This window comes from Leptosomus discolor, chromosome 11 (genome assembly GCF_034619465.1).
Source record: "Leptosomus discolor isolate bLepDis1 chromosome 11, bLepDis1.hap2, whole genome shotgun sequence".
Classification (NCBI taxonomy): domain Eukaryota; kingdom Metazoa; phylum Chordata; class Aves; order Leptosomiformes; family Leptosomidae; genus Leptosomus; species Leptosomus discolor.
Genome location: NC_141401.1, coordinates 11,118,936 through 11,143,389, shown reverse-complemented (window position 1 = coordinate 11,143,389; position 24,454 = coordinate 11,118,936). Strand labels below are relative to the sequence as shown.

The following is a 24,454-nucleotide window of genomic DNA, read 5'->3' as shown; positions in this document are numbered from 1 at the left end:
GCTTGCAATGCAGGCTTAACCAAAACATCAGACAACAGGGAATCAACATAAAGGCAAGCCAGAGAAAAATAAACTTCTTAAGTTTCACGGCTCACAAAATTACTTTTTATTTGTGGATGGGTGGGGAGAGGTTGTTCATTTTCAACAAAATTGCCAGCTCTGAGGCATTTTATGTTTACTTTTCTTCCCTTTAAGCACAGTGAAGCTTGAATCTTGTCTGAATTATTCCTCAGGTATCAAAATACTGTTTGCAAATGTACATCCACCCAAGCAAACCATAGCGAGCCCACTAACACCAAATGAAAGCAGCTTCTGATGACAATATCTGGTTATCCTACTTTATCATCTTACTACAAATATTTTTGTCTTGCAATATAAAAGTGTGCAAGAAACTCACATATAGAAATATGTTTGGAAGACACACAGCAAATAAAAACTAATTAACCAGTCAAGAAATCAACAAACGAGAAATTTTAGGGACTGCACATTCACGAACACTGTATTTGTCTCCTGCCACTCTCTTCTCATAAGCCAAAGGGACATGAAGTCATACCATCTTCCTCCCCAAAGTGCTCAGATAAACCCTGCCACCTTCTGTATCACATCTGCTAGCAAGAGTGGATGAATGGTATAAGAACTCAGTAGATTGAAGAATATTTTTTGGCCTTCCAGTATTTATCTAGAATTTTACTATGTCATTGATGTTGTTTGTTTTCAAAGAAAAATGTTATATTCATGAGAGAGGATTTTTTGGCCAGTCAACTTGATCAAAACCTTTTCAATCAGATGCAGCCTGCCCAGAGTGTTGACATTTGGTCAAATACACACAACCAAATTTTATACTCGAGGCTCATCTGTTCCACATACTCCATGTTCTACCATTCAAGCTTTTATTAAAGTTAAGTGTTTCTAGTCCTTATACTCATATTGGCACACTTAAAGCCAAAAGGTAAGCAAATTTCTGGAAGATTGCAGTCTCCTAGACTTGGCTGGCTTAATTTACTGTTTCTTTTCCAATGCAATTTATTTCTCCCAAAAGTCAGTTAAAAAAAAATGGATTGGCACAATATTTCCAGGCTGAAGAATACCAAGTGTCCCTGTGCAGTATTTGGTCCAGCTTCCCACAAAGTACACAAAACCCTGTTGACACTACAGCTTGCGGTTAAAATTGTTTTGAGTAAGGAAACGTGATCGATGGAGACTGCAGGCCCCAGAATACGAGCCTCCAGTTTGCGTCAGGGTGGACACAAACACAGTAGAGACAAAGAGCGGAACAATCTCTTCACTTGCTGCAGCCCGCAGGCTCCTGCTAAGGAGGATTCAAGCTTGACACTCCGGAGGTTGCAACTATCATCTGGGCCTTTGGGTACAGAAAACCTTCCTGCTTGTCTCCTCTGTGACCTGCTTTGTTACCGTCAGTTGCAGCTAAAGAGTATAACATCAGGGGACTGAAGCAGTCCTTGTCACTGAGCAAGTGCTTGCATAGAAAAAATGCTTAGTTACATGGAAAAGAACAGAAAATCTTTGTCCCTTGAAAGCACAGAACATTTTTAGTGTCCTGCAACCCTCTGAGGCTTGGGTGCAGCAGTAGAGATGAGACTACATCAGTGTCCTGACCAGTCCTCCAGAGAGAACGGAGATGCTGCTAAGCATGTATCTGTCTTCATTACGTTGCTCTCTGTGGACCCACAGACCGTAAAGACTCATGGTCTTAAATACCTAAGTGTATGTGTTCACACCAGAATATAAATTTGCAGGATTTAAGCAACTAATTCAAAACACAAACTTCTGTTTCACAGTATCATACACTAATTTACCTATTACCTATCCACCCTTTTGCAGGCACAGGCATTCTGCGCCAGCTGAGCTGCGTACACAGCACAGAAGCCACACCAACAGGTATCTCTGCAGGCACCGAGTATGGTGGAGGTCCCTGAACAGACATTACATCCTGGTGCTGAGGACTGCAGAGGTACTGGCACACTCAGAGCACCAAATCACGGCACTTAGGGTGCTCGTGTGAACCTCATGGGGTTCTTCAGCAGGGGAGAGGCCTCAGTCTGGATTCTGGGGCTATATGGCAAGTATAATCACCAAGTGTCACTGGCACACAGGCTAATTATTTTGTTGTGATGCAAACAGCATGTACAACAACAAGATGTACACAATCTGGGGGGAGAAGCAATGAAATCTAACTGCAAAGCCTATGAAATGGAGTTATTTGCAATAATTTTTCAAAGGCAGGTTCTCCCTTTTACTCTGCTGATGAACTACAAACTCGTACCTGCAGAAAAGCTCAATGTCTGTAGAAAGCCTAGGGTCACTATAAACCCAAACCGTCTGTAAATAATTGTTTCCATTACTCCCACAGCCTTAGCCACCATGTATGGTACAAAACAACCAATTAAAGCGGCAGACTATTTTGCTAAGATGGAACTTTTGCCTGTGTTGACGGGGTCGCTAAAACCATGGAACAAAAAGAGATTTGTGGAGTCACAGTGGTCTCTGTGCAGCACTTGGACCCAACTTTGGTATTTTTACTGGGTTTGCTTTCAATCTCTGCTCAGATTTCCAGGAGCTGTCATTACGGTGTCAAATACCTTCCTTGCAAAGTCCCTCTGTCTACTTTAAACTCTTAGGAATTTTAATCTGTCTGCCTCAAGAGGCTTGGGAACTAGTTTTTCCAAGCCAAGTCATACTCCTTCCCACCTGCCTGTTTTTCTGCTTCTAAAACCTCAGAATGAGAGTGTTCATTTAGTTTTGACCAAAAAATGTAATGCTGCTGAAATTTACTTAGATAGTCCCTAAAAGATTAACCACCATCAAAATTAACTTTTTTTTTTTTTCAATAATAATAATAAAAAAACTCAAGCAGCAGCTTACAGGAAAGAAATTCTTTATATAAAAATATACAAAGCACTCCATTATGTACGTGCAGACCTATGAACTTAAATCCTAATTACTCAACCACGTTAGAAAAAAATACTCAAATGAAATAATAAAAACATGAAAGACAAAAAGAACTATTTTTAGAGATGTAAGTGGCATTGTGTCAGAAACACGATGAATATACCAATATGGTAGCAACAAGACTTGCTAGAGTGGCATGCCCATTATTTTAAAAAATATATTTTACATTGCAAACACTATATATGAATTTGAACATGTGAGTATTCTCTTAATTTACATGGATTAGGCATGGCCTTGAAGTTGCTTACATGTTTACATACTAGCAGGATTAAGAGTTACTTTATAACATCCTTTCTTGCTATCCAAGAAGTTAACTTGAATACGTGCATCAGGTATGTGTAAGTATTTTGTGTCACTTTCAAATAACCTCTCAGAATATGGTGTTTCCATGACCAGGAGTTATCTACAAAACCTAGTGACTCGGCTGCAGTTATGTTACAGAAGTCACAAGGTTTACTCCAGAATCTGCTTTCTTCCAAAAGCCTCAACTTTCCTTCTCCAAACAAGACCAAGGGCTTCTGGCCATCATTCTCTCTCATTTCTATACCAGACTTGGAGGGGTAATCAAAAGATTAATTTTAAAGGAATGATGATTTTAAAAGGATACAGGCTGTCAAGGGACAAATTACATGTGTGAAACTGTAATAGCTGTTTTCCCTCATACATTAATATTAAATTTTTAAAACACTCTTTACCTCTGAATTGGGAATGGCATCCATACTAAGCATGGGAGCTTAGCACTCTCCCTTGGCAGCTCAGTAAAAAAACATGTTTTAAAAGCATGTTACCATTTTGTTTTAAAAAGCAGCTGTAAAGAAACAGCATATTCTGGCTGAAATTGTGCAAGGACATTAGGGACCACTGCACACACAAATTTATCCCGGGATCCAGATACAGTGTTGATAGACACCTCATACAACTCAACAAAATCCAACCAAAAGCCTTTCAGCCAGTATTCAAAATTTAAATTCTAAGTGTCACTTGCCTTTACTTTTTAACACACCGGTGATAACACATGATGTGTCCAAACTATACTCCACAACCAAAGAGTTTTAGCTCACGCTGCTTTTAATTGTCAAGATCCCAAATTCAGTCTCACCTGTAGCACTCATGATGGCATCCTTTTCAGTAAATCTGCTTTGGAGACAACGCTGACACCCCTGTTATTACACCAGGTCAACTGTATTGCTGACATTTGACAAACAAGTAAACTAACACCTTCATCTAGTAGCAAATGTTTCAGAAAAAGTATAAGCTTCTCATTAAAAAATTGTTCCCCTTGCTCCCACATCTGCTAAAGAAGCTAGTGTTTCTTCTTAACATATTGCCACTAAAATCTTTATTATTATGGGCTTCTACAAACTTAACAACTAGAGGCTTGATCCTGCAAGCACAGCTGGGCGTACAGTTTGGCAGCATAAACAAAGCCATTGTCTTTGTATGATCAGATGCCACCCAGCACAATAACATGGCAATTATATACGCAGGTGAATCCATTCATTTGTAAGGCAGGAGATGGCATAAAACATCTTCCAAAAGATAAGGAGAAAACATTCACAGCATTTTAATGCTGAAGAGCCCTGTCTGACAAATGTGTCTTCTCTAACCTGTTTTCATCTTTTAACAAGGAATTCTTGTCATTTTACCAGAAGTACCAATTCAAAAAACCTGCTCAGAAAACTGACCTACTCCCTTAACAACAATAAAAAGCTCCAAAGCAGAGTCTCTCAAAATAAATGCAAAGAAAACAAATATTAACATAAGAGAACAAGCTTATTACTGGTGACATATCTTTGCAGACATTAAAATTCTAACCATAAGGCTTAGTAATTTTATGCTACCTTCTTCTAAAAGCTGTGACAGAAATACTGTGACAAAGAAAAATAAAGTTTGCGCAAGAGGAAGATTTTGAAATAGAACTCCTGATAAAAAGCAGCAAAAAGGGTACCTGAAAATGTGAACATATGTGAGTCACCTGATCCAGACACCATATGAAAAGAATTATCTGTTGAGTTTGCTGCACCATTAATATCTTTCAAAAGCCCTGGTATTTGGAGAGGCACTGCAGTAAGGAATGTCATTTATTTTTTTCCTTCTTAAGATGAGTGTCTGCCTTCTCCCTTAGGCTGTGGTCCTACTTTACGTTTGTACAGCAGCACACATGTAAGCAGTTTTATTGAAATCAAGGAATATTTATGCAGTCAAACTCATTCGCTGCCTTTGGGACATGGTCTTTAGAGAGCAAACTAATAGGAGAGGTATCCTCTTCCTTATGCTATTCTGTAACAACCAGGACAGCAAGCCTCTAGCCCTGCAGTGGACCCACGCAGGGCTACTCCTAGAACACGTGAAATGCCCAAGGATAATGAAACACAGTGGTAATAGTACACTGCTAAGGACACAGGAACCTCAGGTCTGCAAATGCTTCCACATGTGATTAATTCTGAATGAACGCTACCTAATTGGATTCCAGTTAATAGTGTCTGAAGAAATCTTTACAGAAACACAAATTTACACTGGCTCCGGTGGAAACAGTGACATCTGGGCTGAAAACCAACTAGCAACTAGTTAGTTTCAGAAAAAGATGACAAGACATGCCACTACAGTAGGGCACAGTGTGTGGCATGAGATGCCTCACTTAGGTGTATTCCTTGCCAGGATCTGCCTCACTTAAGACCTTCTTCCATGTTCCAGAAGAGGTATCTGGGACAGCAAGCTGGGAACCTTTGCAAATATTAAGACAAAGATGGTCTCTTATGTTTCATATGTATATATGTATAAACATGCAGTCACTTCACTACACCCAGTGATGGTAAAACCAATATGACAACTGACTCACTGAGTCCTGGGTCTGTGAGAAATATAAGCTGCAAGTAAATCAAAACTGAGTTTGCAAAAGCAAAAAGCTAACACATCTGGGAAAAAGGATTGGCAATGTAAGAGGGAGAAAGCTGGAAGCAGCAATACTACAGGAAGCTGATAGTGGACCACAAGTTACATTTGAACAAGCAATGTACTGCAAAGGTCAAGGCAGTATGCAGAAATCCCCATATGCAAACACACATCCTGCCAGAGAGCTGGCACACAACCCTCGCGTGGTGCAACCGCACCCAGGAAAATTTTTTCGGCCCTGTGCAGGACATCACCATACAGGCTGGTAACAAGTTGAAGGAAGCTAAAGAAAAATACACAGATATTGATGTCAATGCACACACCAAAAAACAATCAATGGGGCTGGAGGGATTGATTTACATGCAGTGATGAATAATAAATTATATCCCAAGGAATGAAGGCATGCCATGCATGGATGGCCTCACTTCTGCTATAGGATGCAAATCACACCCCTCCATGTCTGCTGGCTCTGGAGCCCCCCTCAGCCATTGTGCTTGGGTGGTCTCTGCACAAGCATTAGGAAAGAAAAAGGCAAAACTTGAGAGGAGGAAGGACACAAACCTCCTTTTGAGGCACAGGGCCCTCCTTGCTGGCATCATCTTATGCTGCTTTGTCAGGATGGCCAACCCACGGCACATGCGAGTCTAAATGCCACTCCATCAGTGCCCTCCTCCCTTCCGCCCCGCCCCACAGCCTCTGCAACGGGAAGATACTGATAAGTGCCATAGAAAAGGTGAACCGTAAGTGCCCTAAATCCAAAGTTTTCCCAAAGGATACGTGAAGGAGGAGCTGCAGGAACTGCCTCCTAGTTACCAAACAATAGGCTAGGGACTAGGGTAACAGCCAGGAACAGAGACCTGGATTCTTGATTTCTTCGTGCGGAGGAGATTCCAGCCGAGGAAGATACCCATCCTCTAGGAATTAAAATAAGGGGTTCACAGTATCCCTTTCATGGAGGCTTGAACACTATTAAATGTAAGATTTCTGGAGCCGAAGAAAAACTAGCAAAGAAGGGCTGCTTGTATCCAATGACTTTCTATGCAAAACACATAAACATACCAAGGGAAAGGCAGCGACTCCAGAACTGTTCTTTGCAACTATAGTGTTTGCTCCTCTATCTGTACTTTCCTGCTTTTCCCACCTGGATTGCATCTCCAGACTAATGTTATGTATCTCTGTAAGGTCACTCCCTACACTACTACTAAGTTTCAAGATGCACTTATATTTAGAACATTTAGTAATCCAGCCTGATATGGGCTTGATTCCCAGAAATGGTTTGCATTATTGTGCAATTGTGTCTCGAGCTCTCCTGGACTTAAAGTTTCTTCTACTCACTGCCTTGGTGTGGTTTTACTTTCTGTGTTATAAGTGGCTTCACCGGTAGGTGCTTTCCAAGCCCAAAGACTTTAAAGGCTGACACACTGTTTCTAGTTGACATCGGTGACACGAGAGTGATACCTGTAAGGTCCCTACAGTCTGGAATTTTTTCTTCCTCCCTGGCCCCACTTACTCTGCTGTACGTAGGATACTTTGTTAACTGATGATCTAAAGATGGTCTATGATATTCCTTGCCCTGTTTTTCCTCTTTCATGACATGATGTCTTCTATTCAAGCAGCCAAATCAGAGCTGGCAAACAGCCTCTCTCTAGGTTTTTTATATGTTGCTGCAAGGTAAAATAAACAGTTGTTTCCAGTTTGCATTTTCGGGGCTACAGATGTATGCTAATTATCCTTTCAGTCCGCTAATAGAAAACTGAAAGAGATTTACATGTACTTTTCTAAGGCAGGGACCAAAGTCTATGGACACCTGTCCTTTCTAACGCTGTGCTTTATGCTACTCAGAGCACAGTACAATGTCATCTCCTCCCTTTATGTTGACTCTGAAGGCATTTTCAGATTTCAGCAAGCCTTTACAAAAGGCCAGGACACAGAGATTAAATCCTTCTGAAATTCAAGAACATTATATGTCTTTTTGGAGCAGCGATGATGCTAAGGATAACATTTGGGTTGACCTGAGACCATCTGAAGGATGGGTAACTTCAGATCAGAGCGACAGGAACTACATCATAACATGGGAAGTCTATTGTTTTCTTAAGACGCTGTAGCATTTAGTCAAATCTCTTACCCTTTTTTTTTTTCTAGAACAAAAATTAATATAAACAAACAAAAAAACCCCACAACCCCAAAGCCAGGTCTCATATACCTTTCAGGTAAAAGTAAATGTTATCAAGACTGTCATGTCAAATAGCCTGAATAGAAGAACAGAAAACTGGAAATGAATCTGCAGTTTATTCCCAAATTCTGTATCAGGTTTAGAACTGGCTGTTACACAAATGAATGAAACAATCTCAGATGTGCAAAGCCAGTAATGCAGAGACCTTCCCAAGAGGACAAAGCAAGGATCCGTTTCCTTCTTTCAGTTTTAGAAGCTTTACCTCATGATACTCACTTGTTTGCCAAATATTTCTTGGAATCTTTCAAATAACTGTTCATTCTAGTTGCTCCTGTTGTGCTTCAGACAAACTACTGGGCCCTTCTCTGTTGATACTGACTCTGCTGGAGTCCAGACTCAAGTGATGTGCTACCACAGCAATGTGCTACACCTAAGCATCATCTCTTCTCTATGGGAGTGTGTACACCTCTGCACAGAATAGGTATGTGTAGACACCCCCCCCCCCCCATATCCATGGTATGTAGAGATCAGATATCAATGAAGCAGGGGCAGACTTGAAAAGTACCAAAGTACCTAAAGACACAGCGAAGTACTGATGTTCAGCTAATTCCTAACACCTTTAAAAAGCTGGCTCCACCACCTCTTCCTGCCTGCTCCGCACAGGCTACTTTCCAGTGTTTGTTGCTATATTTATCACTCGAATTACAGTATTACTGAGGGGCCTCAGGCAGACTCGTTCTCCGTTACGCCTCTCAAGCATACAGTTGAAAGGTCTTTACTGCTTAGACAATACCATTTCAAACAGTTACAATGTCCAAGCTCTCTACATTGTCACCGCTTTTCCAGCATTATCAGGAAATCCTTTCATCTATCCTCAAATGACAATTGTATATATTTACTGTCAGCAATCACTGGCTTACAAGATTTTTATTACCCTAAATGCAGGAAGACTCGTTAATGCATTATTATGATGCGGAAATCAGGAAATTAAGAGTTAAGACTGAAAACTCAGCCTTCATTTTGCTGCCTATGCTTACAAAAAATTCATTCCAGTTGGGGGTCCTAAAAGGTTCTTTATACAATAACAAAAAGAAGATCTGTCAATTAATGTAATGGAAACTAACATCTCTCATATCTTTCTGCAGTAAGAACATACAGATTGACTTGACAGGCTACACATTTCACTGAAAGGGGCACCCTTCCTTCAGACAAAACATGTATCCAATGATTTCCATGAGATTAGCTGATGATTCAGTGGCTTCAAAATGACAAGGAAAAATATCTAACAAGAAGACTGTACAGTATGTGTATGAAAAACTTTAATTGCTTATTGCCTCAAAACTTCTGAGACAACTGTCTTCATACTGGGTTAGCTTCATTTGGACTTGAAATCATGACGCTGCAGGAGAAAATGTATTCATCTATTGTCATTTGCACAAAAAGATCAGACTTGCACATTTGGGGCTAGTTATTTAAACTCATTAAAGAAAAAAAAAAAAAAACAACACACAAAACCAGAGAGATTTAAAGAACTGAATTTTAAAGTTTTCCCAAATATCCCTGCCGTGCTAACAACAAACATAGAACATCTTGGCCCCAAAATGATTCATTTTCTGAACTGGAAAGGCTTTACTGTAAGCTATAGTTCAACTATTTGCATAGAAATTACTCCATTTTACGCTACAGCCCTCAGATGAAATCTGCTTTAAAGTCACACTTAAACCAGAATGCAGGAGCACGGAGAAAGAACATCGGCTGCTGAGGTTCCCCACCTTCCGAACACTAGGAGAATTCACACTTCTCTCCTTGTTATTTTTGTTTTAGGAAATGAAGGAAACAGTATTCAATGTAGCGAGACTCAAAGTCACTGAGAAGGCACTCAGACCTACTCTAAATACGACCAGATATCTGCAAATGCAAGTTTAAATGCTATCTAAGTAACATGCGTCAACCTAGTGCAGAAGGTTTAGAAAGTAAAAACCAATTCATAGGACTCACTGCCTTAAATGTGCTCTTTTCAGATGCACCACAGCAGAGGTCCTGGGAGTGCTGTCTGAAGAAGCCACGACTTCACCATCAGTTCTTAGGTTAAGACAGACCTTTGCAGGGATCAGCAAATCATGTCTCATCTCAGAAAGGAATGAACAGAGACCTGCTATGAAAAATTGCTTGCAGATCTCCAAGGAGTGACATATGAGCGAGGTACATAATTAAAAGAGGGAGAGAGATGGAAGAAGCTCTGAGTTGGTAAAGGAAAAGTCACAGGAGACTCACATTTAGTAACATGGCAAAAGTGAGGTCATAAACTAGAGCATCCGAAAGGGGAAAAAGGAGAAAAGCACATGGTGAAGGACTGGACAGGTCCCAAATGGCCAAGGAGAAAAGCTCAAAAGACTGCAGACTGGATTTTGGCAGAAAAACAGAGAGAAATATCTGTTGTCTATTTCTGATGGACCCTTTGAAGTTTTCTGGATCTAATCTGATTTTTGTCTGCCATTCTTTGCCAAAAAAGATAAACCCTGCCAGGGAAAACCTACCTTCCCTTATCCTTACACTAATAAGAAAACAAATGGTCTGTTTTAAATATCAAACACTTAAAATGTAGAATCTTTCTTCTATGACGTATTTGAGAGTTTGATACTTGCAAGCTGTCGTAATTGTAACTGACCAAAGTTGTTCCTGGTTAAGTGTCTTGTATTTTACCAACCTATGTCAGAACATAGGACTTGCTCCTACACTGAGAGGTTTACCACCATCAACCCACTAGCTCCATCCGTACTTCACTGAACTGCAAGAGAGACGTTTCTTTATTAAAATGGGGTGTCCAAAATATATCAATTTTTTTTTTTTTTTTTACTGATATTGAAAGTCTTCTGGAATTCTATCACTCTGTACTAGTAACTTCTTTTAATAGTCTCTAATATTACATTACACAATAATACTCTAGTGTTATTAGCCTTATCATTTTAGGCTCTAGTCTGCCGAAGTCTTTAAGTGTAAGCTTACCTTTAAGCACTTCCCTTGGATTACTTTAGTTCGTACTTTAAGGTGCCTTACTTTCATGCCTTGCTGGATGGGCAACATAGTCAAGAATACTGAAAACACCACACTCGGCTAAAAACTATCATGTAATCATTACATTTATGGTGCTCAGCCCACCACAGACACTAGTTCCCATTAAAATGACAGCATTACTATGTATTACTCTAAGCAATATACTGAAAATTCATACCCATCTGCAACTCCAATACATTAAAGTGCCCCAAATACCATTCTGCCATTGCTATTGGCAGATACTTTTTAATAGTGATACTCACATATGAGGACTGTCACCTATCAAATTTGATGTTAATTCAGAGTAGCAATAAAGGAACTGGTCAAAACAAAAGGAGTCCAGAAAATAGAAATTCACCTTCACAAGACAGTAAATACACCTTTGTAGTAGTAATAGTTAACACCGTCAATTTAAACGCTGTGTTCTCCTCCCAGCACAAAATGTTCTAAACAGCTCTAAACATCCATGTTTTTTACACTAAAATACACTGTCTTACCTGCTTGGATCAATTTTGTATTGTCCCAAATAAACTTTACCATCCTTACACAAACTACTTGTGTTTACCCAAGTATAGTTCTTGTCTCCCCAGCTGTATGATCCTAGATTGCTGTTCAATAATGGCATCATTTACTTGGGCATGCTCTTGTTTTATTGAGGTCATTCCAGACTTTTTCCTCCACTCTCTACAGTTGCATTAACAGCTTCCTTCCTATTTTTAAATCAGCAGCTAATTTCAGCAGCTAAGTGCTTATTGTTTCTTCAGGGTCACTCATAAAACAAACACCATTATTGATCTTTCTGAATCTACCACTAGTTTTTCCCTTTTATCTCATCTGAGTGACTATTCAAGGTGCAATTTCTCAATAAACAGGACATCTATCCTAGATAAACTAGGGTATCTGAAGAAAGAGTTTTTTTGTCTATGTGTGCTAATACAGCTCCTATCACGGCAGTAGCCAAGCAACTCATAAATGTTGGTGATTTTGTCTCTACAACATCTTTTTAAAGGGAAAAGTGTTGTTAACTGTCTTTTACAAACAAGGAACTAAGACATTGAAGGATTTAGTGCTTCAAAGGCAAAGACCACTCATGAAGTGTGGAATGAATGGAATCCTTATTTCCTATATTTTAACCACAACAGCATCTTCCCTCTTACTTTTGGATGCACCCTGGATACACAATTGCTTATTTATTGGATTACAGCAACCGATGACTTGGCCAGTTGATATTTATTCTGCATTTTTGATGAGCATCTGAGGACAATGGACACCACAGGCTAATGTAAAAAACGTGTTAAACCAAACTGCTGCCAGTATTTTATCTCCTGTTATTATTAAGCTTCAATACAATTCTTGAGGCCTAAACCCTAAACCTATTCACTGTCCTCCAGTTAAGCTAAAGGAAACTTTGGCTTTGCCCAAGAAAATGTGATACCAAAATGCAAAGCAGCCCTTCCAGGTAACAAGACCTAAGTGACATCTCTCAGACACCGAGTATCTAAAAGCATCTTTTGAAGAGATTGGTTTTATTCACCAATTCTATTTTAACAGGGCATGTAAAGAAAAAATTTACTGGCCATTAATATTTTGGCTAAGTGTGGCAAGTTTGGTTCTTTTCAAATTAATTCTAGACCAATCTACAAAGGAACTTTAAATACAGTTTGACTGCTATAACGAACCACCAATTATTAGACAAAGTTTTCCAATGGTCTCTGGGCGTGTCATCACTATCAGGCCACTTTCTTCACAGTTGCTCTCCCTTTACTCGCAGTGATGAAAGTCTGGCTTGTCAGTCCTGTTCCCGCTGATCGCTAGATCAACATACCTCCAAAGAGAGGGGGTGGGAAGCTAATGGTCTAGGACTAGAGATTGCTGCCCACGCTGGGTATGCCTGCAGCGTTGTGCCACATGGAGCTGGCGGAGCCCTCAAGCTCAAGAGACAAGAGTAACTGAGCTAGGTGCAGATCTGCACTACTGCAGCTGGACTGCTTCTGGGATCCGAGTTAGATCTTCCACATGGCACTACCCATGCCCACAAAAATATACGGTTGATTCTGAGCCAGGTTTATCAAACACAGTTTATGAAGTTTGTCCCTAGACAGGAAATTCATGCCAAAGGTCTCAGAGATGCAAACCACCGTTTGGTAGGGGCAATAACACTGCCATTTAAACGTATCGTTACTCGTATTATTAAGCCATGAAATATGTAAGTTTTTACATGCGAATACAAAGATCAAACACGCTAAATGCATAAGGAATAGAGAAGTAGGTAGCAAACACTCAAGGATTTGGAAACAGGAGAATCCCCTGGATAAAAGGCATTCAGTTAATCAGAGTAGCTGAGTTCCATTCTCAACTCAAATACTTCTTTTCTTCTTATTTGTACATAATAATGTCTTCTGGGAAACAAAATAAAGTGTTCTCACTAGGTTTTTCCTTCACTTAAGGAAGTGTGCATCAGGCAAAACTTGGCAACCAAGATGAAGAAAACTCCTCGTAAAGATGGTATGAACTGTATTTTCCACAAGCAATATGTTAGGTTCAGGCAGACATCAACCTGATCTAACATGAAGTTGTACGTAACCGCATCACACGTTACAGGAGCACATTCTGTGCCTCTTGACACTCAGGTGAACTAAAACCCAGTACTAATGTTCCCCTAGCCTGACTGCTCTCTTCCTACCCGATGGTAGACTCTGGGCTCTCTACAGTTTCTACCTCTGCTTGCTAAGTCATGTTAAAACCAGAAACTGCTTTGTTTTCACTTGAACTTCACATCCTGTTAGTTTGCACAAAGGAAGTAAGTTATGTTAACAGCACACCTATTTTTTACTAGCGAAGACGTACTCTGTCGGATATTATTGCCATTCAGATACCTACTTAGACACCCAGTCAAAGGCTATGACCAGCTGCATAGCATATAAAGATTTTTTTAAAAGAAAGAAAACGCCATTAAAACAAAAGGCCCTTTTCTGCTTCTGGGTAAACAAATGGGAGTTTTACAAAAGGCTCAAAAAGGAAAGGGATTAACATGCTTCAACGTGGTAATGGTCTCAACTGTTCACATTAAAATTTTCACAGTAAATTAAACCATGACAGAGGTAGGAAAGAAGTCAATTTTCAGTGGCTCATGCTGTTCTGCTGACACAAATTGCCATTTTTTTAGGTAGTATATCCACCAACCTGTATAATGATAGAATAACAAAACTGCAACCCAGTGTTGATTAAATTTGGCCTTTTGAATGCTAATTTTAGCCTGATCTGCCAAAATAATTGAATGCACCGCCTTATTTACATGCTTCTAGATATTCAGCACCTTCTCACTGCTCTTTCTTCACCAACGTTTGCTTAAGCCTGTGGTGCTGGCCTTCCCTCCTTGTGGGGTGTCTGCTATTCAACACCACTTCTGCTTCCTCAGTTATACTCAGGACACCTTTCCACCACTTATACCCATCCTTCTCCAGGGCTCTCTTGTCAAGGGTAATGCTACATGTCAGTCCATCTTTATCCTGCCCATCTATGTTTTCCTGCAAGTCGCATACATTATCTTCCCGCTCTTTACAGTCTAAAAGACCAGCAACTTTCCTGGACTGAAAAACGATGGCATGAAGCACTACCCAATCATCCTGGTAAGGCTGGAGAAGACAAGTAAATACGGACTCTCACTGGTTGATGCCTGCCAATGAGTTTACAAGACATGTGTTACACAGTGAGTTCACACAACAGTGACCAAAAAGGAGGGAAAGGACAAGCTGTGTACATGTGCCATAGTATCAGACCCCCCAGAGAAAGCTATGCTCTGTGTTATTGTAGCAGCACCAAAAATGGATGCTTAAATACAATGGGGCGCTTATCCGACTGCCAAAGGCCCACGATGCCTTTCCACTTCAGTTATATCATGGCAGCGTAAAACAAAAAATGGCAAAGGACTACGAAAGAAAGTCAACATATCGTAAAAGACCAAGTAAAGCGGGAGGCCCAACACCCAAAAAGCCTGCGTACGGAGGGGTGGCCGCTGAGCAGCGGGGATGCCAACACCCTGCATGGACCCCGCCGCACCTCCGAGCCAGGCCCTGCTTCACCTCACCCAACCTCCCCGCACCAAGCCGTGCCTCCCGCTCCCACCGTGCCCTAACCGCCGGGCTCCCCGGGCACCCGCCACCCTGGGGACAGCCGCAGCCTGACTCCGGGCCTCAGCCCCTTCCCCCTGCGTGCCACCAAGCCTCGCCCCCTCCCCACATGCCACCTCCAGACCTGGCCCTGTCCCAGGCCGTGCCCTTCCCCACTCGGGTCCCCAGGCCCAGCCCGACGCCTTGTCCCCTGCCCGGGCCCTGGGCCGCGCCGGGCCCAGGGGAGGCGGCCGCCCTGTCCTGCCCCAGGCCACAGGGGGGGTGTGTGGGGGCCCCTCTGCCCCACGGGGGAGCCGGGGGGCCGGGGCGAGGGAGGGCGTATAATAAACAGCATCGTTGTCATGCAGGCAGGGCTGCCGGCTCCCCAAGCCTCCTCCCCGCGATAACAACCCAGGTACAGCCCGCGCTCGCTCGCCCCCCTCCCTCCCTCCTCCTCCTCCTCCTCCTCCTCCCGGGGGGCTGGGGAGAAATCTGCAGATCAAAGAAAAGATGCACAATAATAACGGGGTGGGCGCGCACCGCGGCCCCCCGTCCGGCGGGCCCGGGGCCGGGGCCTCCGGCGGAGGCTCGCCGCGGCCCGGCCGCTGCCCGCCCGGCAGGAGGGCGAGGGGGGCGGCGGCGGCACGGGGCCGGGGCCGGGCGCCCCCGCCGCGGTACTCACCCTGGCCGGCCAGTGCGGGTACCCCTTCATTTTGGCGAACACCAGGTCTCCAGCCTTGTATTCTCGGGGCCGCGGACGAGCCATCGGGAGCCGCCGCGGGAGCTGCCGTGTGTCCCCCCGCCCTCCCACACCCCTCGCCCCGCACACGCCGCCCCGGGGGCAGCCGGGCGAGCCCCCGCGGGGTGCGATGCGCCCGGGCACGGGGCGCAGCCGGGAGCAGGGCCGGGCCGCGGGCAATCCCCGATCTCTCCGGCGGCGGCGGCGGCGGCGGCGGCAGGAGAAGATGGGGTGTGTGTGAGTGTGAGTGTGTGTGTGTGTGTGTGTGTGTGAGTGTGTACGCGGGGGAGGGGGAGGCCTTGGACACAACCCCAGCAGCCCCCGGTACCAGGGAGCCGGCTGGCGGCGGGGCGCCTGGCCGGGCGGGGGCGGCCGGGGAGCCCTCACCCCGCGGCGGCGGGCGGGCGCGGCGCTGCCCGCGGCCCCCCCGTGCGAGCTGGCTACGCCGCCCGCGCCGCCCGCTCCATCCCCGCCGCAGCCGCCGCGGCCCCGGGAATATGGAGCCGTCTCCTCCAAATTACTCCTCGGGCAGCGACCGAAAACAGGATCTTCTTATCCCCCCCCGCCCGCGCCTCCCCCCCGCGCTTTCCCTTCCTGTTATTTTCTAGGTACACAGATCGGTTTCTATGAAAATAGGAGAGCAGAGAGCGGCTCCAGTCCCTCCCGGCCCTTCCTTCCCAGCTGAAGCATGACATGGTTCTTTATGCGCGCCCGACATGGAGGCTGGGCGACGAGGCGAAGCCGGCTGAGCCCGGCTGATTTTTGCAGCAGAGTCCCCGAATTCATCTGGCCAGAGGCTCCCAGCCCTTGGGCCTGGGGGGGGGCCCTGTCCCCCCTGCTCATGGAGGCCCGGGCCCCAGCACAGATCGGCTCCTCGGGGTGCTGCGGCCCCCCAGTCCGCTGGTGCACACCCTGTCAACAGAGCGCCCCTGCAGCAGGGCTGCCTGCACCCGGGGGTGTCTGCAGAGCCCTCCCGTGCCGCCAAACACCCGGCCCCAAGCAGGCTCCTGGGCAAATGCCTGGCTCCTGGGCACAGGGTTCTCTGTCCCCAGCCTCTTGCCCACTGCCAACCCCTCTACCTTCCTTCTCAGCCTAAAACTCAAAAAAACCCCACAGCCACAAAAACCTGGACCTGGGATCTGCTTAAATTCACAACAGCGGCTTCTGCTTGGAGGGCGTTTGGGACCTGGGTCTTGCCAGATGATGCAGGGTTTTACAAACGTTGCACCTCTGTGGAAGGGAAGCCCTGGGAACTCACAAATCCAAACCCCAGATATTGATGTTTTTACCATAATGTTACCAGTTAAGTTGTAATGTTCAGAAATCAATTATTATTGACAATTATTATTGACAATACCAAAGTATTGCCTAGAGGAGCAAAACTAGGAAGGTACCTGCAAGCTGGGCCACAAGCGGAAAAGTTTAGGAAAGGTTTTTCCGCAGGTTTGGCTGAGACTGTAGCAGCGGGTTCCCCATCCCTTCCCACACACAAGATGGCAACTCTCCCCTTTGGGTTTCGGGAGACAGCTCTGGCTGGGTGCTTCTCTAAGTCCCAAGGAAAGCAGCTGGCTGCAGGCAGTTCCTGCTAATGAAGAAGGAAATAGGTGGCTGGAGACTGTAAGGTCACATTTTGGGGAGGGAATAGATGGACCATAGAGAGCAATACCAGTCTCTAAGGGCTGGTAATGGCAGAGAAGTAAAAGAAACGCTTCTTCTAGCACCTGTTCCTGGGCTGGAACAGGACCAAGAAGACTTACTGTTTATGGTATCCCCAGATGTGGTTCTGGTACCCAAATGCTGCTGTTGGTAGTACATGAGTCAATAAAGTTTGTCTCTCTGGGTCATAAAATAGGATAAGCACTTCTCTGCTGGGGTAAGCGCTGTTGTAAAATCATTAGCTCAGGTATCAGTAGCAGACTAACAATGGAAAAAAAAATCCAAGAAGCTGGATAAACACTTACATGATTAGCCTGCACTATGCTCAATGCTGTTATCTGTTCCTGAAGTACTCAGATCAGTGACAGGGTTGCCAACGCAGCTACCTTCAGTATAGACATGTGGCCAAACAGCTCACTTTCACTTTCACATCAGATAGGATTTTGCATCCTTTTAAATTGATGCCTCATTTCAGTTTAAATTCCTTTAGAAAAATGTAATATAAAAACTCTGAGTATAGGAGCTGTGGACTCTGATCCTAGTCTGTCCAGAATAATCTTGTGTGCTGTGTCTTACCTCCCATACCTCTATTATCTCCCCAAACTAGCCTTATCTCCAGAACACTTACTAGAGAGGTGGAGCTGCCTTTTTTTTTTTTTTTTTTTAAAAAAATACATTATTTGGTTTTAATCTCATATGAATAGCTCTTTCTAGTAACTTATTTAGTGACCTTGTATCAGAGAGGAGCAGGATACATGCCAATTTCTTCCAAAAGGAACCTGTACATGTATACACATCCACGCAACAATGTATTGCTAATGTCAGAATAGCAAAATTCAAAGTGACTAGATACTGAACTGAAACATCTAATTGAAATGTCCGCTTTTTTATTTCCTTTTGTCCCAGCATTCGTGTCTGCAGAGAGTGTAGTGAATGAATAATGTTTCTAGTCTGCAGTGAAGACAATCGCATACTAGAGCTCCAAAGAAAACTCATCCCATGGACATGCAAGGATGCAGCTCTCTTTTTCTCTTGTGTATAGGCTGCAAAGGATAAATGAGTTGCCAAGGTAAGAACTCGGCTTAGGTTTGGCCAGCTGAAAACAGTTAAACACACTTTGCAGTCAGTTCCTCTATCAAGCCATGGTTAGGATGCTTGGGAAGGGATGGGCAAGGAAAAGCAAGTTTCCTTGCTGATAAATGAAAAACCAAATCAAATGTTCCACACATCAACAGCACAGAAAATGACCTCAGCACAAACAGCAAAGGAGTTTCTTAGTGTGCATAACCCTGTCAGCCACTCATCACAGCATACAAAGCCTGAGATCTCCTGCTATGTCACCTGTATTCTGTTCCTTTCTCTTCTGTTACAAAGAGGAGTTCATGTAGTCCTTCTACACAGAAGTGGGAAAGAGGAGTGAAGAGAGTTTCCTCCAAACACTTCAAGAGCCGTTTTAGATTGTAACCGTGAATGGAGGGGGGCATAGGCTTGCTAATATACACACTACATGGATGTAGGCCAGGTCCTGAGACTATGGAAGTCAACAGCTGAGTCTGCTTTGGGCACAGACAAAGATCAGCAGGTCACAGAGGCAGTAGCACCATGTCCTTACTGAGCAAGGGAGACCTGCAGCAGGGATGGCGCTCTCCTTCCCCCTAAGCTCCCCAAACCAGTAAGACTAAGTTCCCTCTCACTTCTCATCCTGCCAGACGGGTGTTATATTTCCAGAGCAGGGCAGTATATACAAGTATGAGCAGGGGAAGGGAGTAAAGGCAGAGGCCCAGCAGGACCGTGCAGAGAGGTGGCAGGGCCAGGAGTGTGGTCAGTAGTGAAACCGTGAGTCACCCAGGACAGATGGTGTCTGAGGTAACTGTTCTGAAGCCGCTACCACACTACTGAATTTTGCTTTCCCAGTAATTCCCAGCAAACAGTGTTCTTAAGCTATTGAGAAGATTTAAGACAGTCCTGATCATTTCATCCCTATCCGTATGAGGAGAAAAATAGCTACATTCCTAGTTGAAAATTTTCATAGAGATAGAATTCCATTGATTCAAAAGTGTGGATCAATCTTTTAAGAAATGAGCACATGGACATAAAAGGCCTAATTTCAAAAGCACCCTCCAAAGTCATGAATAAATTTTTAAACATACGTTAAGTTTTGCATGAAATACTCCATGATCATAGTTTTGCACACATACATTGGATGTCTGTATGCTGACTGTCTTGTATGTGGACCCTATTCATGCTGCTATCATGCACTTGCCATTCTGTGAGATGCTGCCTATATTGTGTCTGTAGAAGCCACAGAGATTATTATATCTGCCTCTGAAATTCTGTCCCTGGCCACCTTACAATTTTTGCTTTCCCTGCTCAAATCCATTCTGAGATCAGACTATAAATGCTCTGCAGCATGGCCACTTGTATAGTCAACTTCACTGTAAGATACTGAAATAAAATTATTTATTTTTACTTATCTAGCTATAGCTGATATAATTTTCTTTCCTTCTGCATTTCCTTTTCCTGTATGTAAAAATGTGTCAGCGATGATTATGATGATTAGTATTTTGCCTATGTCCACAGTAACCTAGTGCTTGTCTGTTAAATATTTCAATAGGAAATAGTTCTGAGTCACAACTGAGCCATTCCCCTGTGCAAGACATGTCTGAGAGCACTGTCTGAAATCACAGAGCTACTTCATGTCAGACAGAAAGAGGCCATGATGTTATATGTCCATCCCAACATGCACAGAAAGGCACTTACCATGCCCATTAGGATATTCTTAATTACTGGAGATAAGAAGCTCACTAGGGGATCTCAAGCCTTCTCTGTAATAAGCTTAGAAGGCAGAAGGGTGTGTATCATAGCTGGAGCAAGTTATCTATACTCAGTTTCATGAATCTTCTTATGTTACACACTAGAGCAATCTCCTAATCATATTAAATTAGACAATCTTTAAGGTGATAGCTTTACATGTTGCAGAGGTGTGAACGCATATCCTAGAGGCAGAAAAGATCGGAGCACTTCAGTTAAAATTAACTTTCTCTCTGGTTGGGAGCTTTCCACTATTAGCTGGAAAGGTTTGTATGGGATGGAAATGTTTTTAGCGAGTGTGCATTGCTGCCATTCCTTGTTCTGTACAGGCATTTCAGCTAAAGCTACAGTAGACAAAAGATGACTACAGTCAATGCTGCTTAACAATTTCCAATTCAAATCTTTATTTTCAGTTGCTTGTGTATTTTTTATAATTTAAACATTAGAATTGAGGTTTTCCATGACAATTGTGAGGCTAAAAAATCAAAACTCTTCTGACAATGACAGTAGAACAAATAACTGTAAAATTACCAAATTCCAGGTGCCATATAAATGTAGCCAAGTTGCAAGAGTCTGAAAAGCATTCATACATGCTCTATAGGGGCTGATAAACAAGTCTCAGCTGTTCTGTCTGGACTAAACATGCTCTAGGCTAAAGTGAATGTGATTCAGCTCATGACTGGAGATGACTGTGGAAGCAAAGCTCATGAGAGGAAAAAATGTCTGTTTCCCTACGAGTACCTGGACAGTATAGCAGAGTGGAGTGACCAGACCTGCATGCAGAGAGAGAACTGGGAAAAGCTGGAAGGGGAGAAGAAGCTAAAGCCTGGGAAGGACATGAGAAAAGCAGAAAGGGATTAGGAGACAGAGGTAAAAGCAGCCATGAGTGTAAGATACATCAAGAAAACCCACACATTATCTAACAAAATTCCATGGCCCAGTATGTCTCATTCTCTGCCGGTAACTTCTCCATACAAAGGCTAATGATCTGCTACTGTGCTGCCAGTTAACTCATCAGCTTACGTCAAAATCTCGACACTGCCTTCAAAGGTGTTGGACTCTATGACCTACTAGAGTCTCTAAGTGGTCACCAGCCTGAGATTTTCTACCGGGGTGGAGGGGCAGGACAAACAAAACAACCCAGAAAGATATTATTAAAGATTGTATCACAAACTTCCCAAGAAGACAGCAGAATTAAAGTTGCACCAGCAACTTGAGCCCAAGTATTTCCCAACATTTGACTACCTGACTTTGCAACTTCACTGTTCTTTGAATTTTTTCTTGTGATATGTGAGATGCTTTAGGAGCCATTTGTTGAGAAACACTCATCAAAATCTAGTACTTCATTAACATGCAGTAAATATTACACATGATCTGAAGATTATCTTGTTGGACTGAAGTTGCACAGTCTACTTTGCTGTTCCCATAATTTTAAGTGTTTGGTAGAGATGTCATTCATTACAATGGAACTGAGTTTTCATATCCATTTGATATGCTAATCTATAAAATGCCTCTTCAAATGGCCAGGTGAGAAACTCCATCTCTAAAGCTATAAAGCCACAATACCTAGGAAAGAAAACCTGGAACAGACATTTCTCCTCTGGAGAAATATTTTAAGTGTGTCATCTAAAGCCTCAGAGATTTATTGGGTGAGAAATATGTTGAGAGTTGACAGGAACAATAAATTTAGTGCCAGATTCATGACACTTACCGATCGTAGTTTCCCCTCATAAATACAGGAGAAAAGGATTTCTCTCACATTCCCTCTGGTACATTCATCAAAGTGCCTTTTGGAATGTGACTTAATGAATAATTACATCCCAACATGGACAACAGCACATATTTATTTAAGGAGCTTTGTAACTTCACTTTTGTGTCACCTGAATGACAGTGCCAGAAGCCAGGGAAAGAAAGAAATAATGTGGCTAGCATGCAACTTCTGGAGGTGGTGGCTGTTTTGTACCATCAAACCCCTCTCAGGAGCAGCAGTTTGATGTTGGGATGCACCTATTGCTCTAGAATTCACAGCTCCAGAACCCAAGCTCTGAATCTCATCTGTTGTAATGCAGTCTGATATGTAGGTGTTATCACGGGAGGAGCAAGGAATTAATTAATAATTCAGTCAGGAGTTTCTTCCTGGATAGCTTGGCGTTAACAAGAATTTAACAGAATCCAAAGTGAAGGACTGGAATGCCATCCCAACTCTGTTGAAATCAGTAGAAAAACTCACAGCATTTTTTCCATGATGTCACCTCTGAAGCTTTCTTCAGATCATCATTCTCTAATCCCATGACCAACATCATCAAACTCTCAGTGACTCAAATCTATAAAATGGGTCTTATCTTCATCTCTCTTTTACCTAGGCTGCATCTAAATCTTACTACCTTTCTTTTTCCATGAGCATTTTTCTTCTCCGTGGAGGCACTTTTCTCCAGATATAACCACTACATATCTTTCTTGTCCTCTCCCATCCACATACACTCTTTCTCCAGTCCATGTGAAGCAGTGCCTTTGAGGCTATGGCAATTCTTTGTAGTCACTTTGCTTCGCTCAAGAGTCACTTGGAAATGTCTTTTTCCTGCCATACCTGTGTTTTACACATTGGCTTCACTGGACTGAGCATCCTGCTGCTTCTTTGCTGTAGGTTAACCTCATGTCCTGGTTTGAGGACACCTACACTCCAGTAGGCAGCTAAGTCCCACTCAGCCACTTGCTTACTCCCCCCCTGCAGTGGGATGGGGAAGAGAATCGTAGGGGAAAAAGTGAAAACTTGTGAGTTCAGATAAAGGCAGTTGAATGGGGAAAGCAAAAAGCTGTGTGTGCAAGCAAAGCAAAATAAGGAACTCATTCAGCAGTTCCCATCGGCAGGCAGATGTTTAGCCATCTCCAGGAAAGCAGGCTTCATAACCACAGTGGTTACTTGGGAAAAGAAATGCCATAACTCCAAATGTCCCCCCTTCCTTCTTCTTCCATCAGCTTTTATTGCTGAGCACAACATCATATGGTAGGGGCTATCCCTTTGGTCAGTTGGGGTCAGCTGTCCCAGCTGTCTCCCCTCCCAGTATCTTGTGCGCCCCCAGCCCAGTCACTAGCAGGGCAACATGAGAACCAGAAAAGACCTTGATGCTGCATAAGCGCTGCTCAGCAATAACAACAAACACCCCTGTGTTATCAACACTGTTTTGTTCACAAATGCAAAACATAGCACCATATGAGCTACTGTGAAGAAAATTAACTATCCCAGCCAAAATCAGTACATTTTTTCTTACATTCCTACAGCCATTCTGCCCAGACCTGCTGCCTCATCCCCCTAACTCCTGGATGGTACTAGTGCTCAAAGGGATTTGAGGGTAAGGACTGAGGTATTACTGGGGTTGAAGGCACTGAGGAGAGTCCTCAGGCTGTGTGGCTGTGGTGATGCTGAGGGTGGTGACCATGATGGGTGGCAGGATGAAAATGGGCAGAGAAGGTGCTTGGGAAAGTGGATATGGATGATGCTGTGCCTGATGGGTTGCACGGGAAGTAAGTAATCACTGGCCAGGAAGAAAATTGGGCAAGTTATTTTCTCTCCCTCCCTCATTTCCAGCAAAGTAGGACCCAGCTCCCTGGGCAGCCGCTCCTTTCTTCTCCAGGCAGTGGACAGAAGCTGGAAGGGAGGGATTGAACCTGCTGAATCCACCACCACCACACTTGGTCTGAAATGCTATCACTTAAGCCTTCTGGTTCTGCTCTGAAAGATCAGCACACCACCCTGTGCAGTGCAAGAACTGGTTCCAGCTGGCTCCCATGAGAACTTCTTAAAAGCGCATTTCTTCACACATTCCACACACCCACTACCTCCAGATCATGTTTCTTGCAATGGCCTGCAAGACTGCCCCTTCCTACTTACATCTTGTCATGTGTCAGCCACATGTCGATTGTTTCTCCGTTAACCATGCCAAACCTGATATCCTGCGCACCTATTTGTCTCTCAGAGATATCCAGCCTGTACTCCCTGCTCATGACATGTCCTTCGTATCCTGCTTCTCAAGAATCACAACCTCATTCCTT

At 43.5% G+C, this 24,454-nt stretch overlaps 1 protein-coding gene across 1 annotated transcript in view; it reads right to left on the bottom strand.

The window, feature by feature from the left end:
• HDGFL3 (HDGF like 3) overlaps window positions 1-15,964 on the bottom strand; it is a 36,786-nt gene extending 20,822 nt beyond the window's left edge. Inside the window, exon 1 of the mRNA XM_086471723.1 lies at window positions 15,881-15,964. Coding sequence (XP_086327849.1) covers window positions 15,881-15,964 — 84 coding nt within the window. The remainder of the gene's footprint in view (window positions 1-15,880) is intronic.
• Window positions 15,965-24,454: the final 8,490 nt, after the last annotated feature.